Consider the following 14,353-nt stretch of genomic DNA (forward strand, 5'->3'; position numbering starts at 1 on the left):
GTTGAGACTGTAACTACCATGTGAACAAAAAAAGAACTCGAGCAACAAACGACATGATGTTCCTACATGGGACATCAAAAGTTCATCACTAGATGCTGTACCAAAACATTCATAACTTTCACTAACTACTTCTTTTGATGAAGTTTGATGGTATCGAAAATTTAACCCATATATTTTGTTCATATTTCATGAGCAGAATCTAAGGGCACTCATAGTATGGTCTGGGTCAACTTCAACCTGGGCCAAAAACTGAATTTTGATCTACAGATCAATCTTAAATAAATGGATGATTAATCTGAGTTAATCTGAAGGCCACATGAAGTTTGGAGGTCTTTAGCAACTGACTCTGCAGAAAGTTGGCTGAGCAATCACTGACCCCACTCTGTAATTCTATATGGCCTACCACTTTGTGGCTTAGTTGCTGTCATTTGCTTCAACTTTGTTATAATACCACATGCCTAGGCGACTGATTTTACACAACTGTGGCCACGAAAGTGACTGGAACACTATGAGTGATTTGGATAGATGAGTGAATACTTTTGGCAATACAGTGTGTACCTCTGTTCCTTATGACATAATGCATGATCATATATCATCACTCCTATACTCCATGACAGTGTCAAGGCCCCCATGAACTCTGTCACCACTGCTGGATAAAAAGATACTCACAGACATGGCATGTGTAGTTTCGCATTTTCAAGCTTCCCTATTGCCACCTTTTTTCCATGGTTTGACCCACAGTGATGGTTCTAAAATCCATCTGAATGAATATGGATCATATTTGACCCAGGAAAGTCTCAATGTATAACATTTTGTATATTTTGGGTCAGTTTAGGAAAAATCATCAGATATCTAGCTAATGGCATTTAGAGCATTTATTTTGTATTAATTATTTCCAGGGTATCTCTATTTGGCCATTTTAGGTAACAGTTGCACGAATCCTACTCCTCCAATTACCTCAGCTAGAGACAGACCCTCATTGATGTCTGATAGATTAAAAAGTGACCAATGTGGAAACTTTCACAGAGTGCCCACAGGGCTCTTTGAAGTCTCTCTTCCCCGTATGCAATAGGATTTTGAGTGAGTTGAACAAGATAGAAGGATGAACTGAGGGAGGAGTGCCTGTGTGGAAAGGCTTCAAGCCAACAGATAGCATGTTCAGACTAGGTGCACAAATTCTTATGAAATAATCTGTTAAGTTTATGACTTCAGGTAAAATACAGGCACTGTTTTGCATCTAAGGGTAGATGCTGTATGACTTCAGGTAAAATACAGGCACTGTTTTGCATCTAAGGGTAGTAGATGCTGTATAGTCTGAACAAGCAAACCACATAGCTTACAACGATGCTATAGGCAGGTGTAGGCACTCCAGGCCTCGAGTGCCGGTGTCCTGCAAGTTTTAGATGTGTCCTTGATCCAACACAGCTGATTCAAATTGTTAAATTACCTCCTCAACATGCCTTGAAGTTCTCCAGAGGCCTGGTAATGAACTAATCATTTGATTCAGGTGTGTTGACCCAGGGTGATATCTAAAACCTGCAGGACACCGGCACTCAAGGCCTGGAGTTGCCTATCCCCTGCTATTGGTAATGAACGATAACAAAGTTATTACATAAAGCAGTACATGTCTCTCTTAGCCCCTCTCTGTTGCTCTAAGAAAAAAATATGCTGTTATGAATACCTTTTCTGTGAAAATCGCCTGGGCTGATGATACTGTGGGTTTATCTGAGAACAGTATAGATGGCAGGATTGCAGATGAGAACCCCCACCTCTCAACAGTTCCAAACAACAACAACAACAACAACCAACAAGATAAATTTAAGTGTTCCCCACGTTTTGGCAGAAGAGTTCTTTCAACATAACATCTACTGTTTGTGGATGCTGTCCTGACTTGCACTGCATTTTCACAGCTCTGTAGGGCTGCTCACTATTTCAGATATACCTTGTTATGTAGTATAGTCTGTATACCAATGTGCAATTTTAAGATTTCGTTTCATTCTTGCACATCTTTGCTTAGCTGTTATCCATATTATCCATATATCCATATTATATATTATACTACATTATACACAGCATAGTATAGTAAATATTCAAGTACAAATGTGCTGAATGAATTAAACTGCACTTTAATATTCTGGTGTGGTCTAATAACTGTTATTTAGCGTGCATTGGCATGGTTACTCTACTTCTACCACAAAAAGGTAACAGTGGTAAGCAAAATAACCTATGATAGATTTAGGACAATACTAGACAATGCATTGGATGCATACTAAATGTTAGTCACAACTTTGTATATCAGTGTACAGAAGAGAGAAATGTAACTCATTTATTAACATTTTCTAGCCAGAAATAGTGAAATGTGTGATTTCGTTTGTTTTGACACTACAGCAGTTTTTTTTATACTTAAGTTGACTTAAAAGTGTGTAATTTTTCTGTTGCAGCTGCCTACTTTATATTTATATATACAGGGATACTCGGTTCAGGGAATAAACTTAAATTAACATAAATCTTTGAAAAAACGTATACATGCTTAGCCACAATATTTTACTGGACGTTATATTTGTGAAGATTTTGTCTGTAACTAGACAGGGCTGCATTTTGATATGTGAAAAGCGAACGTGTCAGTCAAGAAAAGGTGTCCATAAAGACATATTCCTTCAAGTTTATGTGTTTCTTCCTATAGTTTTTATATACACACTTTTTGAAAAAAAGAACTGTGACCTAAACGAGTGAGTAACCATATATAGTAACTTCACTGGGCCTGGTTTACAGCATAAAAATGAACAGTTTTGAAAAAAGTCGCACAAGTGAAGAAAAAAAAAAGCCTAGAGTTAGAATTGACAATTTACATATAAATTTCAACGAGTGCCCCATAAAGGGTTAATACTTTTTGTTTTGTTTTATTTTATTTTCCCCCTGCCCGTATAACGCAGATGGCTCTGCGAAAATGTTTAAATGCCAGTTTATGAGCCATTACATCCGTCTGTCTGTGTATTTGCACGCGCGCTTGAGCATGTCGCGTACTGATGACGTCCGAACGCTGACATCGCACACAGACTGATTTAGCACCAAAAGTCCAGTAAGTAGGTGTATTTTACACTTTTATTTTACTGATCTTACAGAGTCGAGGTAAACGAGTCGTTGTTTTAACGTATGACTACGAGACTTCACGCTTGGGGAACCATTTTTCGAAGCCATCGTCACTGCTACATGTTAGCCATAGCTATTAGCACAAATGGTACAACTGCAAACTTTTCATCTAACCAGACTGAGATCAGCCTCAGGAACTTAGTTGATGAGCTCCCCTGATCCTCCCTTGTCTAAGATGAACGAGCATCTTCTCACACTGAATGCTGAGTTGTGAGCATTGCGATAACATATGTTTCCCCGAAGAAGAAACCTTTCATATCACTTGTCAAAGTTAACATAAAGCTATGTTTTACAGTGCAGCGCTGTCTAATTATTCCTGTCGGTATAAAGTGACTCGGATAAATCAGATTTTATCGTTTTCATTACAGTGTAGCAAATGGTAAATGTTCGACTTCACAATATACTTTATGTTGGTTAGTAAGCAGCCTGTATTTCATTGGAAACTGCAACACAAACCGAAAAGTCACCTGTGTAGTTGTGGTGCACAGGGTAATGCTTGAGGTGAAATATAAAGTCCATGTATGATCTTTAACTGCATTTATATTGACAGTATGTATGATTTAAGAAACTGAACTGAAAAGTACGATGTGGTCATATATGCTCTATGCTCAGGGTTACGTTTATTCTTCATTTTAGTTAGTTGTTATTTAGTTGTGTGAAGGGAACCTGCAAAGTAAGAATTTCATTGTTCTGCGTAACCACTTGTGTTTTGCGGTGTATATGACAATAAACCTCTTGAGTATAATGCATTGGTTAATATTTGATGTGAAAATCTACATATCAGAAATGAATGACAAGGCTGATATGAAATATATTAAAGGATTATCCTTTTGTATTTTATTTTCCATAAATGTATGTATGTATGTATGTATTTATTTATTTCTCAAACTGGAATTGCACATTTACAAGAACCTTTAAATAACTGTATTGCGCCAGTGTTTGGCATGTGACATAAAATACGCTTTCCCCCTCTGTAATAGTAAACCAGTACGTAACTACCTGCTATGCAAGCCAAAAGTTTTACATTACATTGAATCACAAATGCTAGAAACATGTATGTATATTATGACATTTACCGCTATGTCTTTCTTTCAGTGCAGTTAGAATCTCAGATGAGCCATAAAACAAAGCTCCTCATTGTGCAGTGTGGAATGAGTTTGTTACAGTCTTTAATAGGAATCTGTGTGTTTTTTGTGGTATTTCAATAACGTGATATAGAACAATGTTTGAATAAACAAGCACCTAATTATATAAAAATCCCCTATGGAGGGAAAAAAAACAAACAAATCCCTATCCCGTATGTATTTACTTGAAATAAAGGTTTATTATTTTTCTCTGTCTTGAATGTCTGTGACATAAATTGACCTTTCCATGTGAAAATGGAGGAAGCAAAGACAAAAAGCAACTTTTGGCCATTTTTATTAAAATTTAAAAAAAAAAAAATTAATTAAAAAAAGAAAAAATTACAGGACAGATGGACTTTTAGTGCTGTACTGCAGAATAAAGGAAACAGTTAACTGTAATTAGTGTGATCCACACTGCGGAATTCATCCAGGATTCAACTTCAGCCATTTCTGGATAGCTGTAGCTTGCAGACATCAATTACAGTTAGGTTATGCAACTATGTTAAACCAGTGTGTTAATTTGTTTTAGTTGGGTGTCAATATTTAGCAAAAAATTTGCTAAGAAGTTCCTTGAAAAAAAAAAAAAAAAAAAAAAAAAGTGTGCATAGTCATCCATTAAAAGTAAAGACAGTCACAAATAAAACAAACCTTCTCGCAGTGCTTAATGCCCCTGCAGACGGTGTGACCACGGGAAGCTGTAAATATGAAAGGCTGTCTGTCATGGTCTGCTTTGCTGATTGCTTTTCATTTCCTCATTGACAATGTGTCTCCAAATAAAAGAAACTCCTTCGCACTTCATCATGAAACTAATGATAGTGCTTTCTATTTATTAATGCCAGTGCCATGCTGCTCTCACTCGCCTGCGCTGAAATGCAATATAAATCATTGTATTTGGTTCTGAATCTAGTGAGGCATGGAAAATTCATGTCTTAATGAAAGAAAAGAGCCTAAATGCTTGCATAATAGGAAAATGCATTTAACAATGTGTTTTCAAGGGATTTCAAGCTGGAGCGTAACCTTTTACATGTTACTCAGCATCTAAGATTGATCAAAGGAAACCACATGTTAGTTCTCGGGAACTGACATGTGGGAGAATAAGGGAAATTAGTCCAACTGTAATTTTTTTTTCTTCTTCCTCCTTGATTTCTGTGGTATTGTGTGATGCTGTGATATGAGTAACACCATGAAACCTGGGGCACTGACAAAATCCTTTTCCCTTTTGACCTTAAATCACTTAGCTCTTCCTCCTTCCACCAAATAAAGTGTTACCGATTACATTGCCCAGTTTCTGTTGACATTATGACACATCTTTTAAATGCCGTTAACTGTTTTGACAGGAGATGTCGTCTTTTTGCGGCACCGGTGATGATTTTCAAGATGCAGGTCAAGAGACCGCTGAAAAACAGGCAAGTGTAGTGCGTGACATGAGAGATTTTTATTTTATTTATTTATTTTAAGCCATTTGTATGAACTGAAGTCTTCTAAATGCCTTTCTTAAGTGAGATGGTGATTAAAAACTTGTGAGAATTTGAAAAATGTTACACTAAAATGCTGCTAAAAATTGCAAAATAAAATAATAAACATTTTAATTGAAGTTAATTATTTTAATGCACATTGTGTTATCCTCGCTGCTTTCCTAATACAACAGTCACACCTTGGAGCTTAGGATGTATTAACTGAATTCATTTGAACTTTAAAAATGACTCACCCACGGGCTAATAAAAGGAGTTGATTGTGTCGGTTTTCTAGGTGTTGCTCTGTGTGTTTTTGTAGCTACAATTCCAGAGTACAAGAGACTTGGCAGCAGATTTAGAATCAAAGTTTCAGTCACATTTATATTTCTGCATCAGAGAGTAGTTTGCAGTCTGTAACTTTACAGCTGGGCTTCATGTGTGATGTTAGTGAGGTAGACTGCTTAATGACGTGCGTGTTTAAAATCTGTTCAAAGGGTGCTGTAGTTAAAAGAATCGGTGAAAACATTTGTCTTTGTAAACTAAATGTATATAATGTACATTATGGATATATAAATGCTGTAAGCCTGATTTTCATGTAATTTTTTTTAATAAGGTTAACGTGCCAACTGCTAAGATTGATAGGCTTTTAAAGCTGTCAAAAAAGACTACATTAATTCTTGGACTTTTATATGCAAATAATTTCCTGTGAACTGTTGCTCTGGTGATTTAAAGTACTGCTTACTGACATAAATTCCACTGTTAATGTAGTTGCCACATTACTAAACCTTGATTTGCTACAATAAACAGTGATTGTATCTTGGTATAACATTAAAAGCAAATAGGCTACTGGTAGTTGTAATTTAATTGGTGTTTATTTATTCTGTGGTGCCGGGGAAACAGAAAGCTTCATAATGAGGTGGGGAAAAAAAGTATCTGGCTCTTAATCACCCTATCTGTGAATACCTAGTTAATTTTAGCTTTATGTGCCAATACAGTTCAATTTTAAGTATCAGCGGATACTGAAGTTCGCCGTGTAAATATTGTAGTGTCCAAAGTTGAAAATGCAGTGCATGAGTTTTTACTTTTCTTGACACTGGCTGATGCAACGTGTTGAATTGTTGTAACTCAGGTAACAGTTTTGCGTCTGTTACAGGACAAGGAACATCCACGTGTCCTCATTCCTGAGTTATGTCGGCTCTTCTACCAGCTGGGATGGGTGACGGGGACGGGTGGAGGGATAAGTCTGAAACGAGGGTTCGTATGGTTTTATTTATTTATTTATTTATTTTTTTGTTTTTTTTTTTAAACTTACAATGCAGAGCATTGGGAAATATTGGAAATTTTGAGGTTCGTATCCTCCATTGCTCATCTGTGAAGGATATTTCTAGTTAAAATTACTGATTGGCACACCGTTAATACGAATGTCTTTGGAAATGCCAAAGATGCCCTCGAATAGTTTTTGTTGTTGGATGTGTGTGCATGGCAGTGATTCAGGATTCAGTGAGGCTAATAGGGAGTTTGTTATATTAGTTTTGACAGTGTGTGTGAATCTAGGTTAAAAGCAGAAGGCCGTAGTTTTGCTGTAATGAAACAGAATTCAAACCGAAGTCTTTGACAGGTTATTACAAGCATCTTTGAACTATGTTGTCTTGGAAGGCAGCTACAAAGAAAGCACCACCCATTAGCAAATCTCTTTGAAGTGTGGAATGGCAGACATTTATTTAAGCCAGCAAGGTAACTTGATGAAACTTCCAGTGAAGCCAGATAACCATTCAGCCACAGCTTCATGCACCCTGGCAACTCTAAAATGATTTGAGGGAGAGTTTTTCATCTTGTTGAATGATTATACCTTTAGATTCAAATAGAAAATGAGCAGTTGTAAGCTCCACTTTGGATCATTCCTCAAAAAGCCTGCAGTTTGACAGAATAACTATCTTTCAGTTTGACTTTTTTTTTTCTTTTTTTTTTTTAACATCCCCTCCCCCCCAAAAAATAGGACACATTTGACGCAGGCTTGTGTCATTACAGACGGAGTATGCCGTGGTAATTTACGACCATGACATTTATCACCTCAGTGCATTTTGTGATGATAAACAGAAAATATCACCAAACAACACAAATCATATGTATTGGACCTAATGTGGAATCGATCAGGCAGCCAGAATCCATAATGCAGTAGTGTTGTTTTACACAAAAATGTGTTGTTGTTTCTTTTTCTTTTTCTGTGAGCGCAGGGCTGAATTTTAAGCTCTTCTGCCTTTTTCTCCTGCCCCCCGACCCTCCTCTTCACAGCTGCTTTGGTTTGACTCAGAAATGACTCACAGCCTGAGGCAGCCTCACCGAAACTTGCACTCAAAATCAATAAGCTACTCCTCTATCTGGAAATGTTTGTTGCTAGATAAAGAAGGGAACAATGGTTCCATCTACTAGACTCTATTGGGAAATGTCAAGGCACAAAACATTTAAGCAAAAAGAAAGATTGTTTCAAAGATTTTGAGGGAATCAGCTGAGTTTCTCTATTTAACACTGCCACTTGCATTTGTTTGCATTTCACTCCAAGCTTTGTTCCATCAGGTCTTGTGGACAAGGCTATAGAAAACCAGGTTTTCTAACAAAGAGAATGCTGTATTAGCGAAATGTCACATGATATTTACACGCATAACAGTTGTGATATTTACACTGCAGTTCAAAGACGGTTCCAAGTAAATGGAAAGGCAGAGCAATAAAGTGCTCCGGCTGAACAGCCAAACTCTGAGCCAACTTTGTGTTTAACTGGTCGAAAAAGAAAAAACTGCAGTGCATTGCGAAAGTTTTGAACCACCCCTCTTCATATTTTTTGTTCTTAAATATATTTTGCTTCCAAGAGACTTTCTTGTACATCTTAGAAATCATTTGTTTCAATATCTTTAGGTGAATCTACAAAAGATGCCACAATATAAAGTGGTTTTGCACTAGTGACATGATTCTTAAAAAAAAGCTATTAAGTGAAAACGTATGTCCACATGGTGCGCAGTGTTGTCATTTAAAAAATTTGAGTAAACTGGACAAGTAAAGGACAAAAGAAGCAGCTAACTTAAAAATGCAAGCAGATGATATTCGGCAGATAAACATTTTTTTGAGTCATGTCCTTAGGAAATAGGAAAAGCAAAGACTTGATGCAGGAACTTGGAGATGCCTCTAGCCCTCAGTTGGTCCATCTAGTGTTTGCAGAAGGCTCTTCAGAAATGGTTCTTAAGAAAGGGAAAGGGTGGAAAAAAAGGCTGTGGTATACAAGAAGTGGACTAAAAATGCATGGGGACCGCTACAACAGTGTCTTCCGCCATCTGTAAAACATGGTGGAGGCTGTGTCATGGTTTGGGGCTGCATTCGAACCAGTGGTGTTGGAGATAGTGCCAAAATTGATGGAATTATGAACATGAAAAAGTAATGTAAAATTTTGAGCCACCTTCTACCTTCTAAGCTTAAATTACTAGGTTTTTGGGTTTTTTTTTTTTTTTTTTTTTATGTGGAAACCCTTAGTTTCTCATGGAGTTATGAAGAAATAACTTCTAAGTTCACATCAGAAGGATGTAGTACTTTATCTTCATGATATTAACTGTATTTGCTGTAAAACTTACAGAGACCAGATCTACATTGCACCATCAGGTGTTCAGAAAGAGAGAATCCAGGTGAGAAGACTGTAAGTGGTGTGAAACTGTTCTGCCCAGTAGAGATAACAGATTGATGTGAGTGATCAACAGTTTTGAAACTCTCTCTTCTTCAGCCAGAAGATATGTTTGTTTGTGACATGGAGGAGAGGGACATCAGCTGTCCTCCTGCCTGGAAGAAGTTAAAGAAGAGCCAGTGCACACCACTTTTTATGAACGCCTATACTATGAGAGGTTAGTCGCTCCTTGCACAACGCTTACCACCCACGTTAGCCACTATTTGCATACACCGATTTAAAAAAAAAAAGAAAAAAAAAGATCTTTTAAATGAAGCAGTTCTTTTAGTCTGAGTCATGTTTTAGTACAGCACACAGAAAAAGAAAAGACTTGTTTAATTACAGATGTTTTCTAATTTGAAAAGCTAAATGAAATGTGGAAGTGGTGCCTGCTCCTGATTCATGTACTAAATGCTGTGATTATGTTCACTTAAGTGGGTACACCGTTTAGTCACGGAAACAAAATTAAATTGTAGAAATCAATAAACTCCCAAGAAGTTTGTTCTGTTTTTATTTATTTTAAGTTGTTTATTTTAACTTTTTTTTTTTTTTAAACAAAATACCCAGAAAGGTTTCTCTTTTGGACATTAAATGTGAATTGATGAGCGCAAGATTGTCTACAAAATGAATGTCTTCCACATGGAACAGATTTCATTAGCAAGCAGACAAGCTCAGATTCATGAAAGCAGTATTTAATGAAGGAATTGTAATAAGAAGCCAACCTTTAATGAAATAACCCACCCTATAATAACTTTAAAAGAGATCCACAACATAATACTAATACAGTTTAGATTGTAACTTAAGCATAGTTTAACCTGAGTTCCAATCACTGTTAGGGTTAGGGTACAACTTTTTTGTGTGTGTGTGTAAATTATCGTTTGAGAAAGACTGTACCAGTAGACGACACTCACACATCAAAATCTCCTCTTCCTTTGCTAAAATACAGGGGCACAGGCAGTTATACACACCCACTCAAAGGCTGCTGTCATGGCAACGCTGCTCTATCCTGGCAAAGAGTTCAGGATAACACACCAGGAGATGATCAAGGGGATTCGTAAGGGGACCTCAGGCACAAACTATCGGTATGTAATCAAGCAGCAAGGATTAGTGACGTCCAAAGAGCTTCTAAGCATTTATTTATTTATTTATTTTTAATTTTTCATGGTGTAACAAAGTTGTTATGGAAAAGGAGTAGAAATACAAACTTGAATAAAGTGGTTGACACTAGATGTGTTAAACTTGAAGCTACGTATACACTAGTTATTTTTAGTTATCCAACGTATCCCAAACGAACTCATGTGCTGAGAACAATTAAACAGAGTGAAAACCTGTCCACCGAGAATGATTAAGTCAAGGCAGGGTTTTGGCACAAGCTCGTGTACTTTAAATCTGACAGTCGAAATTTCCAGCGTTTGCCTAGTAGTTCAGCCAGCTTTCCGTGGAAACATGTTTGGTTTATTGTTTTGGTCGGGGTTAAGAAAAGCATAACTGCAGTATGTGCTGAAGAGGGTTATTTTTTTTTTTTTAATTTGTTGGCTATTTATACATCATCATCTTGCCCATGTTTATCGCCATCTCTTTCCCAATAACCCTGATGCTAGTCGGGAAACCTTTTGTGCAGTGTTCATTGTTATGTACTGATAGCTATCTAACCACACAACTGAATGAATGAAGGAAATTTTGCCCCCATGGTTAAAGCCTGTTGAAATAGGGTGGCAGCTGATTATATTAAATGATGAACTGTTTAGCTTTTAACATGCTGCACAGGTTTGAGGTTGTTTTGTTTAATCAGCAGTCTAAAACTTGGTTATAAAATGCAAACGAGAGAAACAGCAAATCCTCACAGGGTTCATACTCAACTATTTTAAGATCAAAGCTTGATTCACCCTCACTGTGTTGCCTCCTTTTGATTGCCACCCAATCAAAGATGCTGGCAAGCTGATGGCAGCGTCAGCCTCTGAGAACAAGCATATAGAGCATGTATCTGACTGTACTCTGGTGGGAAAAGGAACAACTTCAACAGTTATCAGCCTTGGTGTCATTTGTCATGTTTACACAGGTATGATGACTTCCTGGTTGTGCCGATTATTGAAAATACACCAGAGGAGACGGACTTGAAAGACCGGATGGCTCGGGCAATGGAAGAATACCCAGATTCATGTGCAGTTCTTGTCCGCAGGCACGGTGTCTATGTGTGGGGCGAGTCGTGGGAAAAAGCGAAGACTATGTGAGCATTTATTTCACTGCCCCATTCCACTTGTTGCTATACACATGATAAGATATGCGAAACAAGACTTTTGATAAAGTTTTTGACACTTCTAGGCAGTATAGTTTGTCAGAATTTCCATAGAGGGTGAATTGTTAAGATTTGGAGTTTCCATTAGGGTTGTCTTTCACCATGAAATTTTAAGTTGTTGTAAGTCACACATACGTTGTCCAATCAGTCCAAAACGTATCGTGGTTGATGAACAGATAGCCAGAACATATCTACATGTCACTAATGAGCGATAGTTATAGCAGCATGTTTATGCTTTGATTAATGTAGCTGCTGAACCACATTATTTCAAATGTGATCAGAAGAGCCTTCAGACCTAGATGATGCTTTATGATGAAAAATTTGAGTTTTCATTAAACATCATGCCCCGGCACCATAAAGAATGGCTTTGAAAAAGGAAATCTTTTTGAAACCACTGCCTCAATCTAACAGGAAGTTCACTACTTTGAATTTAACAGGTTTTTGGCATTTTCAGACCACGGTCACAAAGGCAACCCTCTGCCAACCTCTGGTTGCTAAGGAAAAATGTGTACTCCCAAGTGGTTGCTGGCTTTCGTCAGGTGAAATCTGTCTTGGTTTCTGATTATTTTAGAGGTTTCTGCAGTCGGCTATAGTTTGCATGCAAGACACTGACTGTTTTCTGAGTACAAGTGAATGTTCTCCAAATTGATGGAGCATGATGGACTTTCACTTTGAAGGTGAACATTCTCGGTTTACAGGTCATCACATTTTTCAACAGTTTCAATACTGCTTGGCAAGCTGTTTGTTTGCAGACAAGTTGGCATCTTCCAACCAATCTAGTGGCGACCGTAGCAACATGCTAGTGTCCAAACCTCCCCTTTGGTCAATGTTCCCAACAACCAGCCTGCAACCAGCTGGGTGATGCACACTTTTTCCTCATGAGTGGTTGCCAAATGGTTGCTGACCATTCTCTAGGCCTGTGTGACAGAGGTTTTAATAAACACACCATTTTGATTGAATCTTATGTACTTGTTCTTTGGTTAGTTTAATCTAAAAGCTTTTGCAATGCTAACTTGTAAAACTTTAGAGTTTTTGTTGCAGGGCATGTCTGTGGTAGCATGGCAAATTTTGATTGGAGTCCAAGCACAGATGCATCTTCAATTTCAATATTCACTGTTATAGTTTCACCTGTTCTCAACAGGAAATCAGCATTATGTGATAAACATCATCAGAGATTTACGAATGTTCATTGTTTGTTCTACATTTGATATACAGCAAAATATAAATAGTGGGTGCTCTGAAATGACACCTAGTGGTTACATGAAGTGAAGCAACTAATTTGTACAACACCCAGTTTAGACTCCAGGACTTAAGAATTTTAACTGACTGCACAAATCCCCTCTACTAAAGTGCGAAGGCCAGACCATCTCTGCTTATGGCTTTATTTATTTATTGTTTTAATCTCTACATGACTAAGAATATATTGGTACATTTGTGTTATAATCTTGCAAAAGCATATTAGTTTTAATAATTTCTGTCACATCTTTCCTGTGTTTTCCAGGTGCGAATGCTACGACTACCTGTTTGATGTTGCAGTCCAGATGAAGCAATGTGGACTGGACCCCTCAGCCCTTCCGATGGAAGAAAAAGGAATAGTTTGATATTCGATGGTGCTTTTCAAAGAGACATTTGTGGCAGAAAGGTTAGTGGAGTTCAATCAGGAGAGCAGATTGTAATCATTTGCCTTTCATGCCAGCCTGCTTCAAATTTGATGAAATTTGATGGTAAGGGTAGATTCAGGGTTGAAGGAGATTGAATGCCTGCGATCTGGAAGTATCTGAAGGAACACTGTGAAGCACTGTGGGACAACTCATGAGTGAGCAGCTGTCAAATCAATGTCCTTAGGTTCAAATGTTTCTCTATTCAAGTCTGACTGGACTGAAATCAAGGTCTATGCCAGGCATGAACATCACGCTGCATTTCACTGACTGCTTCAATCGATTTAGAAAAGAAAAAAACTGCAAAAAAAACCTCAATACAATGTGTAATTGTGTAAAATAAGTTTAGGTTTTCTGTTTCTTAAGTTTTCGGCTATAGTTAAATAAAATCCAGTTTTCCTTTCTAAAACACGATCTTTCTCATGTTAATTTTTGAATACAAGCCCAGGAGACACCTGATGCTCTGTATATGTAAATAAAGCACATCTTTAACCTATAAAAAATACAACATACACAGAAATGGCTGCTCATTTTTCTCAAACACTGTTTACCGAAAGTGACCCCGTGTTGGATTAAAGAACTCTTGCTGTAACCGTGGACGTCGTTTCACTCTCACACCACCATTCCAGGAACAGGCAAGTGCATTTGTGTGCAGGCATCTCACGGCGTCTGCGGATCCTCGCACAGCATGAATTCAGTCGTCGGCGTACTCATTTCTCATGAAAGCCAGGGCTGTTGTTCTTTTAACAAGCTCCCTCTGCTGCCACTATCCCATTGTTTCCACTGCTACACTCATTCAAAACAGAACACTGTCAAATGTGCCGCAGGCTTATTTAAAATTGGCGAAAACAAGAAATATACAGAAAACATCAACAAAAATATTCTTTTGTGTTGCACCAACACTGCCAAGACCATCCCCCCTCCTCAACTGATTAATGAGGATCTCTGGTAAACTCATTTGCAAAAGA

General features: G+C 37.6%; 1 protein-coding gene across 2 annotated transcripts; it reads left to right on the plus strand.

Annotated features, from left to right (window-relative positions):
* The first annotated feature begins 2,928 nt into the window (after positions 1-2,928).
* LOC116329477 (APAF1 interacting protein) lies at positions 2,929-13,899 on the plus strand. 2 transcript variants are annotated; one of them, XM_031751503.2, is made up of 8 exons: positions 2,929-3,079; positions 5,612-5,680; positions 6,882-6,982; positions 9,348-9,396; positions 9,492-9,609; positions 10,378-10,513; positions 11,491-11,658; positions 13,229-13,899. In XM_031751503.2, the coding sequence occupies exons 2-8, from the start codon at positions 5,615-5,617 to the stop codon at positions 13,326-13,328; spliced, it is 738 nt and encodes a 245-aa protein (XP_031607363.1). In that variant the 5' UTR covers positions 2,929-3,079; positions 5,612-5,614; the 3' UTR covers positions 13,329-13,899. The 2 variants fall into 2 exon arrangements, with proteins under 2 accessions (XP_031607363.1, XP_039460962.1); XM_039605028.1 differs by having other exon boundaries at positions 2,990-3,083.
* The last annotated feature ends 454 nt before the right edge of the window (positions 13,900-14,353 follow it).

The sequence above is a fragment of the Oreochromis aureus genome, linkage group 1, assembly GCF_013358895.1.
Source record: "Oreochromis aureus strain Israel breed Guangdong linkage group 1, ZZ_aureus, whole genome shotgun sequence".
Lineage (NCBI taxonomy): Eukaryota > Metazoa > Chordata > Actinopteri > Cichliformes > Cichlidae > Oreochromis > Oreochromis aureus.

Coding starts and splice junctions, on each gene's coding strand:
- LOC116329477 (XM_031751503.2), top strand. CDS start 5,615: ATGTCGTCTTTTTGCGGCACCGGTGATGATTTTCAAGATGCAGGTCAA. Junction 5,681..6,881: donor AAGAGACCGCTGAAAAACAG/GCAAGTGTAGTG, acceptor CGTCTGTTACAG/GACAAGGAACATCCACGTGT. Junction 6,983..9,347: donor GGGATAAGTCTGAAACGAGG/GTTCGTATGGTT, acceptor TAAAACTTACAG/AGACCAGATCTACATTGCAC.